General features: G+C 36.9%; 1 protein-coding gene across 6 annotated transcripts in view; it reads left to right on the plus strand.

The window, feature by feature from the left end:
* Positions 1 to 22789, plus strand: part of SCAPER (S-phase cyclin A associated protein in the ER) — a 345110-nt gene that overhangs the window by 166119 nt on the left and 156202 nt on the right. For all 6 annotated transcript variants that reach the window (XM_073303508.1, XM_073303509.1, XM_073303513.1 and 3 more), the window contains 2 exons: positions 11719 to 11855; positions 17281 to 17346. In XM_073303508.1, the coding sequence (XP_073159609.1) occupies positions 11719 to 11855; positions 17281 to 17346 (203 nt within the window). The remainder of the gene's footprint in view (positions 1 to 11718; positions 11856 to 17280; positions 17347 to 22789) is intronic.

The following is a 22789-nucleotide window of genomic DNA, read 5'->3' on the forward strand; positions in this document are numbered from 1 at the left end:
ATTCATGTGAAAATATTATACTTGTATTAATCCTGACTTTGCTTTACCATATCAGTTCAACTTTGACACTTTGTTTTCCTGATGTTGCTTTAAATAGCAATGTTATTCATTAACGTTGTCTTTTTTTCAAAAGCTAGATTGATTGATTATAAATAGAATTATTTCTAATACACAATATAATAATTGAACTTTCACTTCAGTTGACTTGGTCGACACTTAAGAATATAATAATCTTCCTATGCATATGCATAATTCTCTTCAACGCCAATAGGAGACATAAATGAATATCAAAGGTGAATCTACTGTGTATTATGTGTGGACAGTCTTTATTCAGTTTTCAGGTTGATGGGATTTTTTTTGGTTTGGGAGATTTTTTTTGTGGGGGTGATGGGGTTATTGTATCAAATAGTCTCTCAGGAGTAATGGAACGCCATTATGACACAAAATACATTTAACAGCCTACTGTAGGTCAACACCCAGTATTAATCAGCAGTTTTTCTAGATAGTGGCCATTGCCAGTTGTCAGTAAATGCCTGGGTTGCTATCATGTATTGTATGAAGTGACTGTTACTTGGAAAGTTTATTCTCCAGCTGCTGTATTTCACATGAACGAACAAGGGTCAGAATCTGGGTTATGATATGGTTTAATTCATCTGAACTGCATCCTACTTGAATATATAATGTCTCCACATTTTGTAGTACTTACTTCATTTTTTTATAGAGAAGTTTTGTAATTGTATATTATTTGGATTCTAACAGAATCATGTGATTGCATCAAATAATATTAGTAATACCGTAATAACTGTAATATAACTTTTCATATATGAAATAAAAAGTGGGGGAGGGGGGATTGTGTGGAGAAGAATACCTGCCTATGAGAAGTGCCTGATCAGCTGAAAGCCTGATAGCTACTAGATCTGAAATTCACTGGATAGTTGTTCAGTTTCATGCAGCACTTTAGCATCAGAGAAGGCGATATCCAGCAGGCATGTGATTTCTTGGGTGACCTTAACCTCTTCTGGTTTTAGCAGTAATGGTTTTGTCAACTCAGTTTCTCATGCAGTTTGTGGACAAGGCACATCTGCTGCATTTTGGAAAGTTACAAAACTGCCAATGATTGAAAGTCTGAACAGCGGGGAGGGAATTTCTCTGTGGATCAGTTGGTCTGTCTTACTTATTTATGTCTAATTCTTCTAGTCTATGATTTTTTATTGCAATCCTAGTAGAATTCTTTCAGTTTAAGGCATCAGGTCCTGAAATTGCAGCATTTAAAAACATTCTAAAGCTTACACTGCAGGATGATGCAATTTTTAAAATATTTTTTTTACACTTTTGCACATTACAAAGAGAACATGTTGTGGGTCTCTGTTCATGACTCGAGTCATCCTGATAATTTATTAATCCAGTGGGCATTAAAACATCATTATGCTTATTATATAAGGCCCCAATCCATCATTACATTGATTTTATATTTGTTTTATAATTTATGTATTTATTGTAATTATTGGTTGCTTTTCCTCTCTGTCATCCCTTCACCTGTAAATTATGTCAGTTTCGTCTGAAACACTGGGCCAAATGCAGGGGTAGATTACACATTGGTAAGTGGCTGTCAATCTAACAGTCAAAGCTGTTGTAACGTACACCTTGAGGGGTCTGGAAAAAAAAGTTACACCAATTTAGTCTCCATTTAGATGTATATAGATTTCTTTATCATCGCCTTGTCCCTTATGCTTTTATTTTCTTCCTTCCTTCCTTCGGAAGGGTGGGACAAAGGGGTTAGGGGTGATGATGGTTTTTGGATCCTTATGTGAAGTTAGTGCCTACCTTTGTAGGTATTGTCTGCCATAGGGAATTTTGCAAAACAAATCCCCAATGGAGCCCTAGTGTAAACAAACGTTCAGTGGCTTCCAAAGCTTTTGATGAATCAGTGTTAATATTAGTGGAAAATTCTGTGCAAAAATCCCTTTTGTAGACACCTCTTCAGTTACCTTCAAAATCTAAAAAAGAAAAGGAGTACTTGTGGCACCTTAGAGACTAACCAATTTATTTGTTATTTATTTATTTATTAGTCTCTAAGGTGCCACAAGTACTCCTTTTCTTTTTGCGAATACAGACTAACGCGGCTGTTACTCTGAAACCCTTCAAAATCTAAGAGGGAACATAACTTGTACTCACAGCTATAAAAAAAAAACCACAAAGAAAATTAACTGAAAAGAATACCACAATAAAATTGAATAGATAAATCTAAACCTTGCAACTTAAGACCTAGATAATAAAACATGAAAATACAATACCTCAAATACAATTACAAAATTGCTAAATGTGTAAATTGCAAAATTATATAAGTGCATACCCAAAAAGAAAAAATACCAAACTTACTAATATTTTTAAAATTTGTTTAAATGAAAAAGGTAGTCGGGTGTGTGTGTGTGTGTTTGTTTTTTCAAAAAAAATCAGATCTAACGTTTTAAAACAATCTTCTTATCCCATCATAAGACCAGTCCTCAACCTCTCACTCAAGCTATTCCACTTGCGCAACCCATCAATTTTATTGAGCATTGCCAAAGTAAGGAAGTCAGGATCAAGCCCAGAGATTTTATAACAGATTATTTTTAAAAAACAGTATGTAATTTTACTATAATCTCTTGATTTTCCTCTTGTGAAAATCTGTGATTTTTGTGATCTGTTTGTTTGTGATTAATTTCCAAAATGGCCAGAGGACTGAAAGTGAGGGAAACTTTCATCATTTCCTTCTTATGAAGAATTCAGTCATAATAAGTATGCTGAAGCCTTTCTGTTTATTCCCAGGGTGTGGACATCAAAACTATTATGTAATGTGATCTTGAAGAGCACTGAGAGTAGTGGCATACAAATGAAAACACTCTGCGATACAGTATACCTTACATTTTTTTAAAATCATCTGTTCCTACCATAACTTTGGTAAAATTGTATAAAAGTCCTTAGAAAGAAACAGGAGTGTTTCTAGTCTATTGAGTTGTTGAACAGACACTAACAAAAGAATATTGAGTAAAAAAGTGTATTGGCCAGATTTAAAGTAAAACAGAGTTGATTGATTTCAATAGGATTACTTGCAGAATAAGATACTAAGTGTGTGTAAGGAAGGCAGAACCTGACCATAATGTTTGTGGAATGTTTCAGTCTTTTGTTCGGGGTGGGAAATGGTAATTATTTTTACTTATTTATAGCCCTTGTTTCCAGATCGCATTGGTACTTTTGAGAATGCGTGCAGATAGAATTCACATCAGTGACATTAAAATTATAAAACAGGTAGCAACATCAAATTTTAAGTAGATGTGAACACCAATCTTAATAGCATAAGATTTCATTTGAAAATATTTTTAACATAATCACAGAATTTATACTGGCTTGATTCTGCAAAGGGCTGGAGATTTATTGATGCACCAGGATCTTGGGGCACTCATCATCTCTCCGTTGCAGAATCCGCCCTGTAGTCCTTTATACCCTTGTATTGCTGTAGAAAACATATATTAATCCTCACAACGCCCATGTAAGATAGGTAGGTAAGTAAGTATATCTCTTATTACATCTAACATTTACTTAAAGAAGTGTTTTTGGCAAGAAGTAAATAAAATTCCAAACAATTACCATGTATTGTCTTGATTAGAGATCAAACTGTGGGACTCCATAATGTAAATATTGATTGCTAAAGTAAAAACTTTAAGATTAGTCCAATTTACTTGTTAAGTACAGTACTGTGTAGGGCCCAATCTTTCAAACACACACACACACACGCTGATAAGCATAGGTGTTTGAAAGATTGGGCCCTATGCAGTACTTAGCAAGTAAATTGGGGAGGGGGCGGGTGTATATATATCTCTCTATCATCCCGTTGACTTCAGTGGAATACTCATACAACTAAAGTTACATGCCTAATTGTTTTCAGGATTGCAGACTTAATATGATTTAGTGTGGTTATGTGGACTTTAAAATTACATTGTTTCATACAAATATTACAAGTTTGGCAGGACCTTAGAGGAAATATTCTTATTCTGTTCTGAAGCATGATATAACTGCTGCTGGGTCACAGAGTATTGTTATTCAATACTATCTGAGCTATTAGTTGTACTTGTTTCACACCTGAAAGGTGCTAAATCTGCCTAATGCAATAATCCTACACTTTGATCTGTACCTTCAAGAAGTGACAGTTATTTGTGACACAAGCTGTTATTACTCTAGTTTTATTTTAATCAGCTGTAAGGATGAAGTTTGATATTAATCCAGACTGCCACAATTGAAAGTTGAGAACTCTGAGAAACATACTCTGCTAAGGTGCTTGAGTTCATTTGTACAGCATGTTTTGTAGCCATCCCATGTTGTGCTATTGACAGCTGAGACCTTTTTTGGCCCTCACAAGATGATAAATGAATAAGCTTGTTGAACTCTGTAGTTCTCTTTGAGTCATCTATTAAGCTATAGATTAGATCAGGAAAGAGACATTAGACCCTGCAAAGGCGATACAAGGCTTTGTCTCATTCATCATTCCCACCTATCAGAAATCTGTGTTTGTAATTGTCATTGAGTGGCATGGGGACAGGTGGTTTACTCTCATTTTATATCTGAATGAAGATTGCCTGATCTTTTATTTTATTTGCTGTCTGTTTCAAAATAGAGAATTAGCTTCATTTTGCTCCTACTGTCACTTTTATGGGTACAAGTAAATTGATTGTAGGTCTGATAAACACACGAATCAGTTCCACACCTGTAGAGTCATAAGTTAGAAAAGTTTAATCTTTCAAATAATTTTTAAAACCTCATGAATAACAGAAGATATAATTGTCTTGCCACTGTGACTTGTATGAGATGGCGTAATTAGAAGAAATTATGATAGTAAAATATATTAATTAACAGTTTTAAAAGTTGAGATATCCTACTAAAATTGTTATAATTCTCATTGTTGTTTATTTTATTAATCAAACACCCAAGAATGTGCCAGGCACTGGATGTCTCCATGTCTAATGTGGCAAAACAGCAATATACCAAGTAAGATCCTTAGTTTTCTTAAAATGAAAAAAATTGACATCAGCAAGCCATGGGGCCATAGAGACGCATTGATGAGACTTGTGGCCACAGAGTTGGTTCAACACTGATGGCAGGCTTCTCCCTGTATATGATGCTTATGCCTTCTGAACACTAGCAGAAGCTGAAGGATCTTAAGTCACCTTTCCTTTCACCACAACAGTCAGGAACTGACTAGAAGGGCAGTGGGTGTGAGAGTTTGATACACAGCACTGGAGACTGACTCCTGCTCCACCCTTCTATTGCTTCCCTTCAAGACCAAGTCATCAGGAGTTTGAGGAGTTTTGCCACTCTTGTGCTAGGGAACTGAGACTCAAGAGGGCAAATCCTATCGAAACATCCTCAGGGAAGCAGAGTTGCAGGCCACTGGTTTTTCCCTTTTCAGGGATGTTTACAGGGGTATAGCTAAAATTAATAGGGTGAAATTTAGGAAAAGAATATTCAAGCTTGAAAATCAGGGGAAACATCCAAATAATGAGACCTGTTAGTGAGTGGAATATTATACTGTAGGGAAGTGACAGAAATCATATTGCTTGTATAATCAAGAATGACAAAGCACTGAAAAATATATATAACCCTAAATATATTAATTTTTCTTTTGTTAAATGTATGTACCATAATATACACAGGATGAGCAGTATGACCAGCTTAACATTGCATTACTTACCTTTTAGAATTTCCTGAGACTGGTGTGCTTGATTTCTTACTCATAATATTGGTTTAATATTCACTTTGCATACATATGATTTAAGATAGAAACTTCAAGCCTTATTTTGATTTTGCTAGGCTAGATTGTACTGTAATGTTTTACAAAAATTAAACAGCCTTTTTCCAGGAAATGTCACAAAGATTTATTTAGTTTTTAACAGGCATACATTTTTCCTGAACAAGTAAGAGAAAATATGATCCGTTGTTTTCTGGAAAATACTATCTGTATTGCTATAGAATTAGGCACAGAATGTTTTTTCCTCTAGTTGTTTTTATTTATTAGTTTCAATTTTATTTATTTTTATTTCAGTTTTTAATGACATTTTAAAAAAGGACAGGACATCTTCTGATTATGATTCTGATAATTTTCAAGGTTTAATAATAAGTAAGCAGTTTCTCATTTATTTTATCCTTCAAAATGTGTACAGTACCATACAAGAAGCAAAAAATAGAGAAGCCTTACTATATTAATAAATGTAATACAAATAATATAGAAACTGAAATTGATGCATCTAGTTAATTTCATCTTCCTCCTTGCCTTAGACTGATTAGCTCAAATTAAATTTTGCTTTAATCAGCTCAAGCAGGTACGATGCAATATGGGGATCTGAGATTTCTAGTAGTTGCAATAAAAATACTTTTGAGTGACTTCTGGAGCGTATGAATATATATTTTAATCACATTTTGAAGCAGAAGTAGATCTAGAATTATACAAATAATTGGGTCACATGTTACTGATAATAGAATTTGTTTTTACTTTTTTCTTTTTAAAAAATAACCTAGGAAATTACATTAAAAATTACATTAAAGAGTTATCATTTTGGTTGCAAAAGCCAAATTTTTGAAAGTTAGGAAATGATAGTTTATGATTGTCTTTGCAACCTTAATTCAGCCCCCTTGTGCATCTGTATTATGATGCATGCTTTAATTTACATGATCAAATACTATTTTTTTCTACAAGACCTTATTAAATACAGAAGATAAATGCAGAATTCCTCATAACTTAAGCTAAACCAGTTTAAGGCACTCGTCAACTGAAATAAGAGTGACCAGTCAGGGGCGTTGCACTGATTTAAGTAAATCAGTTTTTAAACCAATTTCGTTAAATCAGTACAGTTTTCTCATGTTGACAAGCCCAAAGACATTCTGGAAGAATCAAAAGAAGGTATTATCTCAGATGATGTTATTCAGCAATGGAAATTTAAATTAAGGTCATATTTATAAATGGCAGAGGATCTGTGTGATGGGGTTTCCTTCTTAATGTATGAAAATCCAGTTTGAATTGTTACTGATTTCCACATGTCCTTTTGAAGGTGGCAGATCTTGTGTATATGCACACACTATGGTTTTCAAAGAAAGCTATTGGTGCTTGTAGTGGGGTGGTCACCCTGCTCCTGCCCTGAAGGGGTTAAAACAGCTCTGGGAGAGGACTTCCCTGGGCAGCCAATAGTAAAAGCAGCCCTGAAGAGGGCTGTGGCTGGAAATAAGGGGACTGAGAATAGCTGGGGGAAGCTGATTGTGTAGCTCAATCAGGGCCCAGCTAGCCCTTATAAGAGAGCTGTGGGCCAGAAGCAAAGGAGTCTCACTCTAGCCCTGGAGTGGGAAGGGCTAGCTGCCTGGGAGTAAACTACCTGAGCTGGAGCAGTCCTGGGGAATAGGGCAAGGGAGCTGGAGAGCTCCAGCTTGGTAAACCCCCAGGCTGCAGGCCTTAATGAAGGCCTATGAAAAGGTACTGGGGCTGTAGAGGGGCGGCCTGAGGATAGGCAAAGGCAGCAGGTCCTAACCCCTTGCCAATGATGAGTGGCAATTGCAGACTGCAGTCTGCCCCAGTGAGTGGGGGCTAGATGGTGACTGGCAGTAGCCACTGAGGCAAGGTCAGTTTAGAGGGTTGGGGATTCCCCTGGGAGGGGAGACCCAGAGCGTGGGGGTACTGCTGGGGCAGAACCCCGAGGTAAAGGGGCAGCAGGGTCCAGAAGGGACACGGGGGCCAGCGGCAGGTGAGACACTGGCCTGCAGAGGGTGCGCCGAAGGCTGGAAAGAGCTAATTCCCGGATGACCAGCAGGAGGCGCTGTGCTGGTGAGTTGTCACTTCACTACAGTGCTCAATGGACAATTCTTACAAAACTGGGAACACTTGCAATAGAACTGCTATGCTCAACCTATTATTCCCATTCCCTGGACCACGCTATTCATAAGATGTTCTGTACAGCAATTAAAATAACCTTCTGGATTGTGTGAATTACTTAAAATAAACATTTTGCTTTTTTTATTGTTAAAGCAAAATATGTGTTATGATATTTACTTTTCATGCATGACATTTGATAAAAACTGAGCTATCTCACAATGAGGCTGCTCTTAGGAGGAAAACTGTAGCTTACAGGGTGACTGGAGTTGTTTCACTGAAATGCACATTTGAGTATGAAAGACAAATAACATTCCTTTCAATAAATTATAACTCTGTAAATGGTGAATATTTTCTCACCATTTAAACAAAATTAACAAAGTTTAGAATAATTTGGTAAAGTGTTGAGGTCTTAAACCTTAGCATGAATTATTTCATTTAATACAGTGAATTATGTTGGTAGGCCAGAGCTTTGATCTTATGTGGCCAGAAAAGTTAATTCAGAGAAGAAGAAGGTTGTCAGCTTTGATGAGATCATATCTGCATTGGTATCAGGTTTTTAAATTGTTGGACAAAATAATTACCCATTCCCTTTTTCCTGGAGAGACACACCCTTATCTTCCCCTCCATGCCAGAACTATTAATTCTCCAGTGGTTGGTTCAGTTACATTTCTGGATCCTTTTTGCTGCTGGAGGAAAGTATATGGGTTAGAACACAATGAAGATTTGAGCCCCATAAATGCAACTGGACTCAGAGGGAGATACAAAAACTCTAAAATGAACTAAACTAGATTTTCTGTACATAAAAAATGCCACAGTTGGGGGAAAGAAGGAAATACATCTTTTATCCATAGCCACCAATGATGTTGTGAAGTGTTGAATTAAACATGGGTTAACAGGAACTGTAGAAATGTTATGAATTATTTTTCAGATTGACATCTGTCCTGTGTACACGCAAATGGTAGTAAATGAGTATAAGGTACACTGTTACTCCCCTCCACCCACCACCCATACCTTGGCTCCACCTTTCAACATGCTAGTCAGTGCACTGAGGACATTTACTGTACCAGCTCTAATGCTGGCACAGCATATGTCTCTTCTGAAGCAGGGAGAACGGTGAGGCAGATGGTGACTCAGAATCTGCTTCAGGTCTGCTCCTGGAGCAGTGTAACTACGCACCACCCATAACTGGAGTTTGTGGCAAACCCATAATTGGCCGCTTTATATTTATAGGGTATGTTCTTGAGGTACTTTAAAGGCTGATTTTTTTTATTATATGTTAACCTTTTTGGAATAATTTTGCTCTCCCTCACAGCACCAAAAATTTTGGAGTTGGGATTAATTTTATTAAATGGTGTGTAGAAAACAGGTTTTTTTATTTTTCTAACTGGACTTGTTCTGATATGTATTTCACTTTCTATATTTGCAATTTTTTTTCAAACGTTTTAGGTATGTACATTTATAAGAAGTTTTAAAAGGCTTTCAGTAAAAAAAAAAAAAAAGTGAAAAATGCCACAAATTTAATTGAAAATATTAACTCAGTTGAATATGCAATCATGAAATATAATAAAACTTATTTTAATGTGGGACCATAAGAATTGAAATATCAAATCACACCAGTGGTCCATCTGACTCAGTATTCCCTCTGATGGTGGCCAATGCAAGATGCTTGCAAAGAAAGTTCAAGAAAAACCCTGCAAATAGAGAGAGCCCAATCCAAAGCCCATTGAAGTCAAAGGAAGGACTCCCATTTACTTCACTAGGTTTTGGATTAGAGCCTAATGGAATAACTTGCTCCTAAGGAAAATTTCTATGTAATCCCCATCAGTTAGTGATTGGCTTATGTCCTGAAGTGTTTATATTCCTTCCAAACTTTTTTCCTGAATATTTGATGTTTATACTCAAATATGATAAGATGTTTCCCAGCCAGTAATAGTTTACACATAAAAATACAAGTACGTCTTTAGGTTATATTAGAATTATACAGGAAGGATCTGTACGCATGATAGAGCAAGGGTGGTCTGGGGTTCAATAGTTAAGTTTCAGAGAGCATGATTGAGCATTGGGAAAACTTAGAAATCTAGGGAATAGGTTTTATTTGTTTTGTTAGAGAAAGATTAAGGAGTAGTTGGCCTGGGAGAAAAAATGCATATTGAGAGGGGCTATGAAGAGAATCAATTAAGCAAGAAGGGTGGGAGAAGGATCTGCTACTGACTGTGAACACACAAGTTGGGACAAAAAGAAATCAAGGATCAGGCAAATGAAGGAAAAAGATTGGAGAATAGAAAGAGATGAGGTTGGGGAGAAAGAAGAGATATCAAAAAGAAAATCTTCCATGGAAGACAACAAAAAGAGATTTTATAGTATACTCTGAAACGGACAGAAGGCTTGGGAAAATTTGCTGATGGGTTAATGTTTCTGGGAAAGGGTGAGGTGAGAAGAGACCCAATTTTTGACGTATCAAATTCAGAAAGAAAATGACCAAGGAAAGGTGACATTAAGAAGATAAGAAGGCCCGAGGCTGAATGACTCATGTTTTGAGGGTTAAATACATTAAGAGATAATTCATTCCTGCTGGAGAAGAGACAGCTGTACCCCACTGGCAGTGACCTGTGGAAGACAGTTAGCAGTGTTTGCACCACTGCGATCCCTGGGCAGCCTTAACTATCTGTGAACAATCCCACTTACAGAAACTGCATAAGGCATTCAGCACATTCTCTGATTGACCTGGACGTGCCCCATCCTGGCCAATCCTGATAAGTTTTGGACCTACACTGGCCAGGATCATAGACAGAGCAGGGGTTGCAGACACTTCTGTGCCATTGCTGCCCCATTCTAAGTAGATTTTCCAATACTACGGTCCCTGCCACCACAAGATATGCAGAGAACCCCAGTGATTATCCCATGGCTGAATCTGTTCCTAAATCTTCTGTCTGAACCTCAAAATGCACCTTAGGTATGTGGAAATGTTAATATCTTTTATTGGTTACAAAATTACCAATTATTTATTTTAGTGATATATTGACAGATATCCATAACAGATGCATTATGGCTGTTTTCGTAGTGGCTAAGATTTTGCTACGAGCAACATATTTTTATTGCTTTATTTTGTTTTTTGCTGCGTCTTTATTGGCTTTCCACCCAAAAATAAAATAATTAAATAACATTTTTGGTTAATTGAGAGTGGTATAACCAGTCTTCACTAGTTGCTATAAGAAATTTAAAACAAACTTCTTTTTCACTGGTTCATAGAAACATTCATGGATTAAATGTCCCATTACCATTATTAGTTAGCTAGAAAGAAAGAAATTCTGGTTTTGCCAAATATAGGCCCTGATCCTGTAAACATTGAAGCATGTGCTTAATTTTAAGTGTGTGAGGAGTCCTGTTGAAGATAATGTAATAATTACAACCAGGTAAGTCAGTGCTGTAAGTGTTTGCAGCATCAACATCATATATGGCTATGTATTTTTCTTGTCATTTAAATTAAGTACTGTGTGTTTTGATTGCTTTTAACTTATTTTCTTGAGCTAATGTTTACTTGTTCATTGAGTTTGATCTGACCAAAAGGTATGTCTGTGTGTCTTGGGTTTGTAATTATCAGGAAGTGTTTCCAGAAATATTCAGTCATATTACTGGTTTATAAAAGGACAGGTGGCATTGAAAAGATATAAACAAAAGTTTATACATAAACGTTTGTTTCTTCATTTTCTCAACCTTTTTAAAAATATTTATCTTTGATGTTCTTTTGATGCAGAATCTTATTTTTCTCACATGCTATAAAAATGAAATACCATTACTTTAAAATATTATTTCAATGTCTTATGCAGGAGCACCTGTCATTGAAGAAGTACATTGTTGATATTGTGATTGAAAGCTCTGTTCCAGCAGAACCTTTAAAAGATGGAGAGGAGAAGCAAAAAACAAAAAAGAAGGCAAAGAAGTTGAAGGCACGGATGAACTCCAGGTAATGCTAATATTGTTTTAGCTTTTCTCTAAACTTAATCTTTTGTCCTTTAACAGGAATGCTATGGAACACTGAAAAAAAGTGTAAAGTTATTTGCTTCAGAAATGTCTTGAAAATAACACTGATGAGCCTAATTTATAGCCACTTTCTCTGATTGAGAAAGAAAACTGAATATCGATCTGGAGCCCTTGCTTTCACCTGTTAAGAGCTTTTCTCATAATTGGATGCCAGTGCCCTGCCAAAACTGTAGTCTCTTCCAGAATACAATAGTATGTTTAAGTATGTGTAAACCATGCCTATTTTTCTTCTTAGCTATTGATTTTTAAATGAAGTATCAAAGAAAATCAATAGTAATCAACAAATAGAAGCCATCCTGCTGTAGTGTCAAATCCCATGGCTGGATTTAATCAATTTTGTTGCCTGTCACAACAAGAAAAAGTTAGAAATATCTTAAAATGGAAAGTGAGTTGTCAGACCTGTAGTTTGTCATTAGCCTAAAAAGTGACATCTGCAGATCAGAATGATGTGCAGGGCATCATTATATCATGAACTGTGGTGTCTGTCTTATAGCTGAAATGTCCCCAACTGAGGTTAGCACAACTTCAATAGAATATCATAATTTGGATTTCCTTTTTAAAACAAACTTTACATTTACCTTTTAAAAAAAATTCTAAGCATTCATTAACATATTTTTTCTTATTTTTAATTTTGCTAAGAAAGTTATTTGAATAGATTTGTTAAAACAATAGTTTAAATAAAATAATAGTTCATTAATATGGCTACGATGCAATAATGGTAACTGAAATCTTGCACAGATACACTTATTCTGTGTTTTACCATCTTGTTGCCTCAAGTTCTTTCCTTCCCCTTTTTCTTTTTTGTCATTGGCATCTTATATATGATCACCAAATTAGAGTTTACTGTTTTACAAGATGAGTGTATTGAAAGTACAGTGTCTACTTTCCTTCAGAGTTTCTGATTGCTGGGGTAGGGAGTTGTTCATATTGCTGATTTACTGTACTCATGGAGTCCAATTGTATATTCCTTTCTCAAGTAAAAGTTCCAGTGAATTCACTGAAAAATTTGCCAAAGTCAGGAAAACAGGATCAAGCCAATTGTTTGTTGTTGGCATCAATAACTGAAATATTCTGTCAGTATATCTTGAATTCTAATGTGTCACATGAGTCAGCATATTTGAAAAATATTACCAGTATTTATAATTACATCACTAATAGTAATGTGGTATGATTTTACAGATTTCATTTAATAGGATACTGAAATATGCACTGAAAGCTTCAAAATCTAAAAAAATAGAAATATATGAAAAGCAAGATAATTAATATTTTTAGTTTCAAGGAGTAGCCAAATAATTTTCTGTTATTTTAGGTCATTAACCTCGAAAAGAAAATATAATTGTGAATTTGTATTTAACATTTAACCATAAATTCTTAAATGTAGCCATAAGAGGCTCAGCAAAAATATAATATGTGGTTCAGTCCAATAGTAGAACAGAACAAAGATTGTCCCATAAAATTTAAAGCAAAAGCAAAGCCTTAGTAAAATACTTTGCTTATACTCCATTTGGCAAATTAATTTTAACTGTACAGATACTGCTTTACTTTTAGGCTTACCAGTTGGCACCTTAATAAGCCACTGTAATATTGGTAAACACTACCTGGATACTCTCATGAAATCTCATTATTGATGTGGGGGAGAAGGGTTTCCCATATTCAGAACACAAAAGTGGGCTTTATTAGACTAGATGATTAATGGAGGAGGAAGCAGGAGTCTCAGTGTTGTGAAATACTTTATGAAATGAGTTATGTGATGTCTACCACATTTTTGTCAAACAATAATCCAGTTCTAAGACCACCAAACAGTTGGGAGTCACTATTCAAAACCAGCTCAGAACTTATCTGAAATGTAGATTTGAAGGCCTTATTAACTAATTGGGGAGGGGGACTGGGTGGGAAATGAGGCACATGGGACAGGAATAATTCATTTAGAATTTCCCAGGAAGTCTTAAGTTGAGTTATCTATGTACCTTATTTCATCATGGTCATGGGAAACTTCCCCTAGGTTTGTAAACTTGGCAATTATGAATGTATTTCAGTTGTTATAAAATTATAAGATTTTAAATTTGAGATGAAGCTAGTAACTGCACTAAAATAGGTTTGTGTTGCTTTCATGAGATGCTAGATCTTAAATCAGAATATGAAAGCAACCAAGAGCAAAGGTGAATGAAAGGACAAATTGTGATCAATGGGTTATTAGTTCTGTGTAAAAGTTTTGTTGGTCTATTAATAATATTTATAACCCTAAGCCATTAAACTGGTGCTGTAATAACAGTTGATATATATCTAGGTAAATTATCCCAGTTTAATATGTATGTGATGCTATCAAAGGAATGCTTGTGTGTGTGCATGTCAGATTGATGGTCAGTGAAAACTAAATAATAAACTCTGACAATACACCTGAAGAAACTAATGAAAGAATCTGTTTTGTAGTTTCTCATTTACAATTTGTTTAAAACCTTCCTTTCACAAAAAATTGTTGTGGTGCATATTTTAAGTGAATAATTTTTGGTTTACTTTTCTGGGCTATACTCCAAGTTAGAATGCCTTTGTACTGGATAAGAGACAGGAAACAAAAAGTGAGAATAAATGGTCAGTTTTCATCATGGAAAAAGGTTAACAATGGGATGACTCAAGGTTCCTTATCAGGTCCAGTCATGTTTAATATATTTATTAATGATCTGGAAAGTGGGGGGGGTGAATAACGAGGTAGAAAACCTTTCAGGTGGCACAAATGATATATCTACATTACAATAAAAAAACCCTGGCACTGAGTCTCAGAGCCCATGTCAATTGACTCAAGTTTCCAAGACTAAAAATTGTGGTGTAGATGCTTGGGCTGGAGCCCAGGCTCTGAGACCCTGCCCCTCACTGGGTTTCAGAGTCTGAGCCCAAACATTTACACTGCTATTTTTGCCCCTCAATATGAGTCCTGTGCACCCAAGTCAGTTGACCTGAGCCCTGAGACTCACTGCTGCAGGTCTTTTTTTTGTTGTGTAGACGTACCCTAAGTGCTTTAGGTTAGTCAAGTCCAGGGAAGACTGGGAAGAACTTCGGAGGAACTTAACTAAGCAAGGTGAATGGGCAAATGAAGTTCACAGTAGATAAATGCAAAGTAGTGATCATTGGAGGGAAAAAATGAACTATTCATATACCTTACAGAGTTCTAAATTAGCTGTGTCTACTCAACAAAGAGACGTGAGCATTACTGACAGTTCAATGAAGACCTCTGCTCATTGTGCAGATACAGTCAAAAAAGCAAAGAAAATGTTAAGATCTGAAAGGATTGTAATGGAGAATAATATGGCAAATATTACAATCATATCAATGATATGCCGTCATCTGGAACCTTGTGTGTTGCACTGGTGGTCACATTGCAAAAAAGAATATTACATAATTGGTGGGGTTTATGGGGGAAGCAGTTCAGAGTAGCGTGATGAGAATGATTGGGGCATGAAAAAGATGTTGTATGAAGAGAAATGGAAAAGATTAGGATTATTTGCTTTACAAAGGAGATAAATAAAAGGGGACATGATAAAAGTATATAAAATGATTAATAGTATGAAGAAGGTAGATTGTGAATGTCTGTTCTCCCTGTCTCATAATACAAGAATAAGGGGACATTCAATAAAATGAAAAGATGGCAATTTGTAACTGATCAGAAGGAAATACTTTTCACTCAATATGGAATTAGAGTGTGAAACTCATTGCTACTGGCTACCATTGAAGCCAATATTTTAGCATGATTCAAGGGAGAGTCGGACATTCATAGGGGTATCCAGAGTTATAATAGTTAATCCTAAAAGAGTTTTGGAAGGAATATAAAACCTCATTCTTCAGGCTTAAAGCAAAGACTAGGAGTACTTGTGGCACCTTAGAGACTAACCAATTTATTTGAGCATGAGCTTTCGTGAGCTACAGCTCACTTCATCGGTTGCATACCGTGGAAACTGCAGCAGACTTTATATATACACAGAGAATATGAAAAAAAAATATATTATATAATATATATATAATATATTATATATACTAACCAAAATAAATTGGTTAGTCTCTAAGGTGCCACAAGTACTCCTTTTCTTTTTGCGAATACAGACTAACACGGCTGTTACTCTGAAAGCAAAGACTGACTATTAGCAACTAGGATGATACCTTACTGGGGGACAGATTATCCTGTATTTGCCTACTGTGGGGTTTCAGCACCTTCCTCTAAAGCAATTTATGATGGCCACTGTCAGAGAAGGATCACAGATCTGATCACTGGTCTGATCACCTAAAGAAGTGACTGGATTTTCCTTCCTGAAAATCTGAATGACTTGCCCTATGTCAGAGATTGAGTCCGCTGCAGAGCTAGGAGTAGAACTCAACAGTCCTGAGCAGCAGCCTTACCTAACCCAAACATCACTTCTTTTCCACTTTAGTTTCTTCATATGCTGTCATTTTCTCTCTGAATAGAAGTCAATGTAGAGTTTTTCTAATGGATCCAAAGCTGAATTTTCTAGCTACTCTGTTGGGTATTTCTTTCACAGTAGGGCTCTGACTGTAAAAAGTGAGAATTTAAATTTTCTGCATCACCATAGTGTCTAAATTTGTTTTAACAAATATATTAAATGTTAATGAATCGCTGCAATGAATCCTGTCTTAGGTTGATGAACTGATGATGGTTATCATCTGTTGGTCCAGTCCAGCTGGAGCCACACTAAGCAGTGGTAAAGAAGTATTTTCTCAAATTTTCCTTTACTTTGGCATGTGGCCAATGTAAACAAGAATACTTTTAAGTGTCTAAACAGGTTTACGCTATTGAGTCCTGCTTACATTTCCCAAAGTAAAGCAGACATTCATAGAGGGATTTATTTTAGAGTTGTATGTCTCATGAGGTACATTGTTATAGTACTGTCATGAGTGTTTCATAGAAGATTTAATTGGATCCTCAAATGTAATGGACATTTTGAATGTTAATTATAACGCTTGTGATAAATTTGTCTTTTGATCCTTTAGACATGTCAAAATTAATAATGTTTTCGTCTAGTCCTGCAATGACATTTTCAGGATAAAAATAATATTTCTCTTGCCATTGTTGTGTATTCCATTTGTTATGATTTTGAAAATCAGCTTAAAATATCTTAAATACATCACAGTAGTAACAATAATCATACCAAGTCACTGGCTGTCATTTAGGAACAAATATGGCTGATGAAAAGACAAAAATGGCTTACAATAAAATTGATTTTCAGAGATGCCTAGTGACTTGTACAGTGTCATGAAGTTGAATAAATCACATATTTAGAATTATTTAATTGGTTTTCAAACATTGAATAATTAATGAATGTTGATGAATATTTTTCCCTCAGGGCTAAAGAATATGAAAGTTTATTGGAAGCAAAAAATGCCACCTCTGAATCACCATACAAAGCAAAGTAAGTATTTAACTGTATACTTCAGTTGTCTGTGTTTTTTGTAGACATGCATCTGCAACTTTTCCATAGAGGCTGATGTGGTAAACTTTCCATTCAATACTTGATATACTGTCCTCTTGAACTACAGATCAGTTCCTAACACAGAAAGTCAGCGCCATAACCACTTCAATGATAAGATGCAAAATATGCATCTCCACACAATAGGCAAAGAGGTTAGCAGGGGCCAACATTTTAGGTTCCAGTGATCCAAATGAGGCTCCAGTACAATATAATGCCCATAAGAGAGAGAAGAATATTTGCAGGGTTTTCATTTATTTCACAAGGAATTTTGCCATTGGCAGTGTATCTTGGGCCACATATTCATTGGCTTCAATGATGCTTCACCAGTGTACGCCAGCTGAGTGATGATCTGGCCACTTGTCTCTGTAGACACATACATTATTAACCCATTGATAGGCAAATCTAGGATGCTGGGGACCAGGAAATTTGTTTTAATTAAGTTAAAAATGGTATGCAAGCTCAGTGAATTAACACAAGTTTAAGAGTCAGAAATGTTTTGGAGACCACCAGCTGGAAGAATGATTGTGCAAACATGCACTCAGAATACGATTGTAATGTAGAAGAGGTAAGTATAGAAAATAATTTAGAAATGAAATTGTTTGTATAACTACTGAAACTTAATTTTGCAGTGCCATCCATAATCTACTCTGTCCACTAGAATTTCTGTTTAAGGCTCCCCCAGCCAAGAATCAATATGGCTGCTCACACAGATAAAGAAGATGATTCTGGCAACCTGCATCTCATAGCTCCATTCCTGTTGTAGATCTCTTCTTTGCTATCTGAGCAGCATTGCAGTCCCCTCTAAGGATAAGGAAGGGAAAGAGAATGTTCCTGCTCTGCTGGGCCAGGTTTGCCCAGTAGTTGTACTAGTTTGTTCATGATATCACTAGTTTACCCAGTAATAGCCTCAGTAGTTGCTCCTTCAACCAACTTCTAGAGAAGCCTGGTTTGCCCAGACTGAGACCTTCCATATAAACTGTCGATCTCAAATGTACATTACAGGGCCTGGAGAACTTTACAAAGCTGGTGTAAAAAGTGACACAAGAGATTAGGGTGTGTTCCAGCCCTCAAATCTGAAATACTTTGCATTTGTCCTGATTTAATTTCATCCTATTTACTTCAGACCATTTCTCCAGTTTGTCCAGATAATTTTAATCTTATCCTCCAAAACAGCCCCTCCCACTTGATATCATCTGCACACTTTATAAGTGTACTCTCTATGCCATTCTTTAAATCACTGATTAAGATACTGAAGAAAGCAGGACCCTACTTGATATGCCCTTCCAGTTTGACTATGAACCACTGATAACTACTCTCTGGGAACCGTTTTCCAACCAGCTATGCACTCACTTTTTTGTAGCTCCATTTAGGTTGTATTTCCCTAGTTTGCTATGGTAAGTAATATATAAATACATATAATCTAAGCAAGTCAAATAGCAACTATAAAAGACAGCCAACTCAGACTTTTGGATACTTTTTGTGAACAAAATTATTAGTCAGCTGCTAGTGATGTAGGTTCTACTTAACCACATTGTCTTTTCCCCCTTGTGCTCGGAGCTTCTGATATTAATTGTACTGCTAATAATAATCAACAAATTGTTCCCATTTTCCATGTGATTTTATCAGTGATGGCCGTCACTAGGCATCTCCATCAAATGGCACATCATAAACGCTCTGGGGTAGAGGGTACTGTTGTTGACTTCCATTTCTTAATAATTAGAGTAAGTATTATGACAGATTAGTACTCTTGGATTTCTGCTTCCTGTGTGTGGCTGCCAGGAAACTCCTAGTTAAAGCCTGATTGTCAGCCAGTAGCAGGGTGGGCATGTGCCTGGCTCTCCTTGAAACACTGGTAAACCATAGTGCCTTCAAAAAGAGAAGGAGGACTTGTGGCACCTTAGAGACTAACCAATTTATCTGAGCATTAGCTTTCGTGAGCTACAGCTCACTTCATCGGATGCATACTGTGGAAACTGCAGAAGACGTATACACAGAGACCATGAAACAATACCTCCTCCCACCCCACTCTCCTGCTGGTAATAGCTTATCTAAAGTGATCACTCTCCTTACAATGTGTATGATAATCAAGGTGGGCCATTTCCAGCACAAATCCAGGTTTTCTCAAAAACCCCCCCACACACACACACACAAACTCACTCTCCTGCTGTTAATAGCTCATCCAAACTGACCACTCTCCTTACAATGTGTATGATAATCAAGGTGGGCCATTTCCAGCATAAATCCAAGTTTAACCAGAACGTCGGGGGCGGGGGTAGGAAAAAACAAGGGGAAATAGGCTACCTTGCATAATGACTTAGCCATTCCCAGTCTCTATTTAAGCCTAAATTAATAGTATCCAATTTGCAAATGAATTCCAATTCAGCAATTTCTCGCTGGAGTCTGGATTTGAAGTTTTTTGTTGTAAGATAGTGACTTTCATATCTGTAATTGCGTGACCAGAGAGATTGAAGTGTTCTCTGACTGGTTTCAGCTGTACCACTGTAGAAACTCAACCATCCCGTGATTTTTCACCTGAAATTTTCCTTTTATTTTTGACTTGAACTAACTATAATGATTTTTTTTTTTTTGCTTCATTGGACTCACCAGTCTCAGCCCCTCATTAGCTCCTGTGGCTTCTCTTCTTTTAATCTGATTTTTCTCTTGTTTCATCTGTTTTCTTATGTATCTTCTTTATTTTTATATCTCTTGTGTCTGAAGAACTTATAAACTCTGCAGGAATCTTATTCCTGGTGGCTCATTCTACTCCTACTGGAGTACAGCATGTCTGTTGGGAAGTCTGCGAAGTTTTATAAATTCTTCTAGAATGTTAACAAAGTTTTCAAAGGCTCAGGTATTCATAGCAAGTATTTCCAAAAAATAAATCCCATGCACTTGACTAGTCCTCACAGAGGAGAAACGAATAAAACACTTTTAGTGTTTACTTGCTGCTCTGAATACCGGGAGATCACTGAGCGATGTTCAGTCGCCGAGTTGATGGCATTCGTTCTGAATTCTCACTTAACAGAGAGGGCCCTATGAAGGCTGCCATCTTCCACTCTACATGATTACACTCTAATGTATCTCGGAGTGAAACTCGACTGCACCCTCTCCTTCCATGGTCATCTTGAGAACATAGCTGCAAAGATAAAAATGAGAGACAACGTAATCCAGAAACGAGCATGTACAACCTGGGTTGCATCAGCATCAGTGTTGCAAACATCTGCAATAACACTTGTATATTCAGTAGCTGAATATTGTGCACCGGTATGGAGCAGATACAGTCACATATGACTCGTGGATACCCAGCTAAATACAGTGATGCAGTGCACCATGGGAACCCTTAAGTCGACTCCAACACTATGGCTACATGTCCTGTCTAATATCACTCCCCTTTCGATATGCCGAACTGCTGCAACGTTCTGCAAAGCTCAGCGAATCCAGGAAAACAGATGTCTTCCTATTCACCAAGACCTTGACAACACCACACACACGGCCCGCAACGTCTTAAGTCCTGCAAGTCCTGCTTTCTGGGAACATTCGTTATGCCTCATTCAATCAGGCTAGATCAGAAGGCGGCTTGGAAAGGAAATTGGGCTAGACAAGACTTAAAAAATAAGCACCTTGTGCCAGATCCCACACAGAAGGTTTCTGGGTTTGAACTTCCATGGTCATCTTGGTTAACGCTGAACCGAATTCTAACCAACCATGGTAGATGCAGATATCTAATGCACAAATGGAAAATCAAGGACTCCCTGGTGTGCAAGTGTGGTTCCCCATGACAGACCATCGAACATATCACTACCGACTGCCCAATTTATAAATATGAAGGAGGCATTGCTGCAATAAATTCTCTACTCCTGATGTAGCCATTTGGCTCGATCAACTTCAGGTGAAATTGTAGTTGCTCCTCTACACCAGCCACACGAAAGAAGAAGTGTTTACTAAATTAACAGTTTTTAGCATACAATACCAGAAAAATTAGAAGATGTGGCTAGGGATTCTAGGTTTTCTAAATACAGATGAGAGGCTTATTGTGTACACAGGTATTATGTAGACAGAGAGCATATTGTTGATAGTTAACAATAAATAAACAATAGAAGTAGTAGATTACTATATAATAAAATTATATTAAATCAGTTTTGTATTACAGCACTGACACTAGTGACAATAACCCTTAACTGTTCAGAAATTAATGAGATTTAGTCTCACAGTTGGAAACTTAGGGGGCAGAAGACTAGTGTTCAGTCCAGTATATTTAACTGTCATTATGTTCCAAACTAAAACAGGTATTGCCAGAGTCCTATAATAAAAATCTCTAGAGCTGAATCCTATTGTCCTGACCTGTCCCGGTGCCAGACCAGTTTCCAGTGCAAGTTAGAGCACCCTGATAGTATTCTACTGTGGTTCCCCAGGCTATGCGCAAATTGCAACATTATGCATCTGCAGTACATAAAATCGGATTGAATTCTAAAAAGTCTGTTGGATTACTTTGTTAGATTATCTTCTAAGTAGATATCTGAAAAATATAGGACTAGATGGTTTCCTGAGATTCCTGACCGTGAATGGAAGGACAAGAGTGGGTGGGTGAAAAGAGCTTATGCCCCCTCATGGACGTTGAGTATAATCATGGTTCTTGCACTCACTTGAGTGCAGGGATCCCATGATCTGGAACTGCAAGCCGCCTCAGAGTGAAAGGGAAGGCTTGAGAAGAAGGAGCAGCAGAACCAACTAGTCACAAAGTGGTTGAACATGCACTACACCCTTTGAAGCAGGGAACAGTGGACATTCTCCCTTGTGTGCCAGGAAGCTCTGTTCCTTTTGAACTTCCTGCCGGTTTGTGTGATTTTTGCATCACCCTAATGCTGGGCAGAAAGCAGCCCACATTTTAAACTCGTACACAGACCTGCAGATAAACAGCAGTGGGAGACTCCTATTACTGAAAGATCTTATGGAATCAAGGTAGTGCTCAAATCCAGTTTAGTCAGACAGTCACCTTTCAGCACAGTAGCCTGAAAGCAGTTAACATTTCAAAAATAAAATATCTATCCATCCAGTATCGGGACTTGAGGATTTGCCAGTTGCTCAGAGGTCAAGGCAATAGCAATAGGAACTCCAGTCTGAACATACTTTGTGAAAGAGGGAATAGAAGACAGCCTATGAGTCAGCCAACAGCTCAGTTCAGAGTTTACATCATGTATTGTGCCAGGAAATTAAGCAAAACTTTTAACAGAACTGAAGACAAATAATCTATGGGTATGTCTTCAGTACCTGCCGTATCAGCAGGCAGCGATCGATCCAGCAGGGATCAATTTATTGCGTCTAGTCTAGACGTGATAAATCGACCCCCAAGCGCTCTCCGGTCGACTCCTGTACTCCAGCACCG

Source organism: Lepidochelys kempii, chromosome 10 (genome assembly GCF_965140265.1).
Source record: "Lepidochelys kempii isolate rLepKem1 chromosome 10, rLepKem1.hap2, whole genome shotgun sequence".
Classification (NCBI taxonomy): domain Eukaryota; kingdom Metazoa; phylum Chordata; order Testudines; family Cheloniidae; genus Lepidochelys; species Lepidochelys kempii.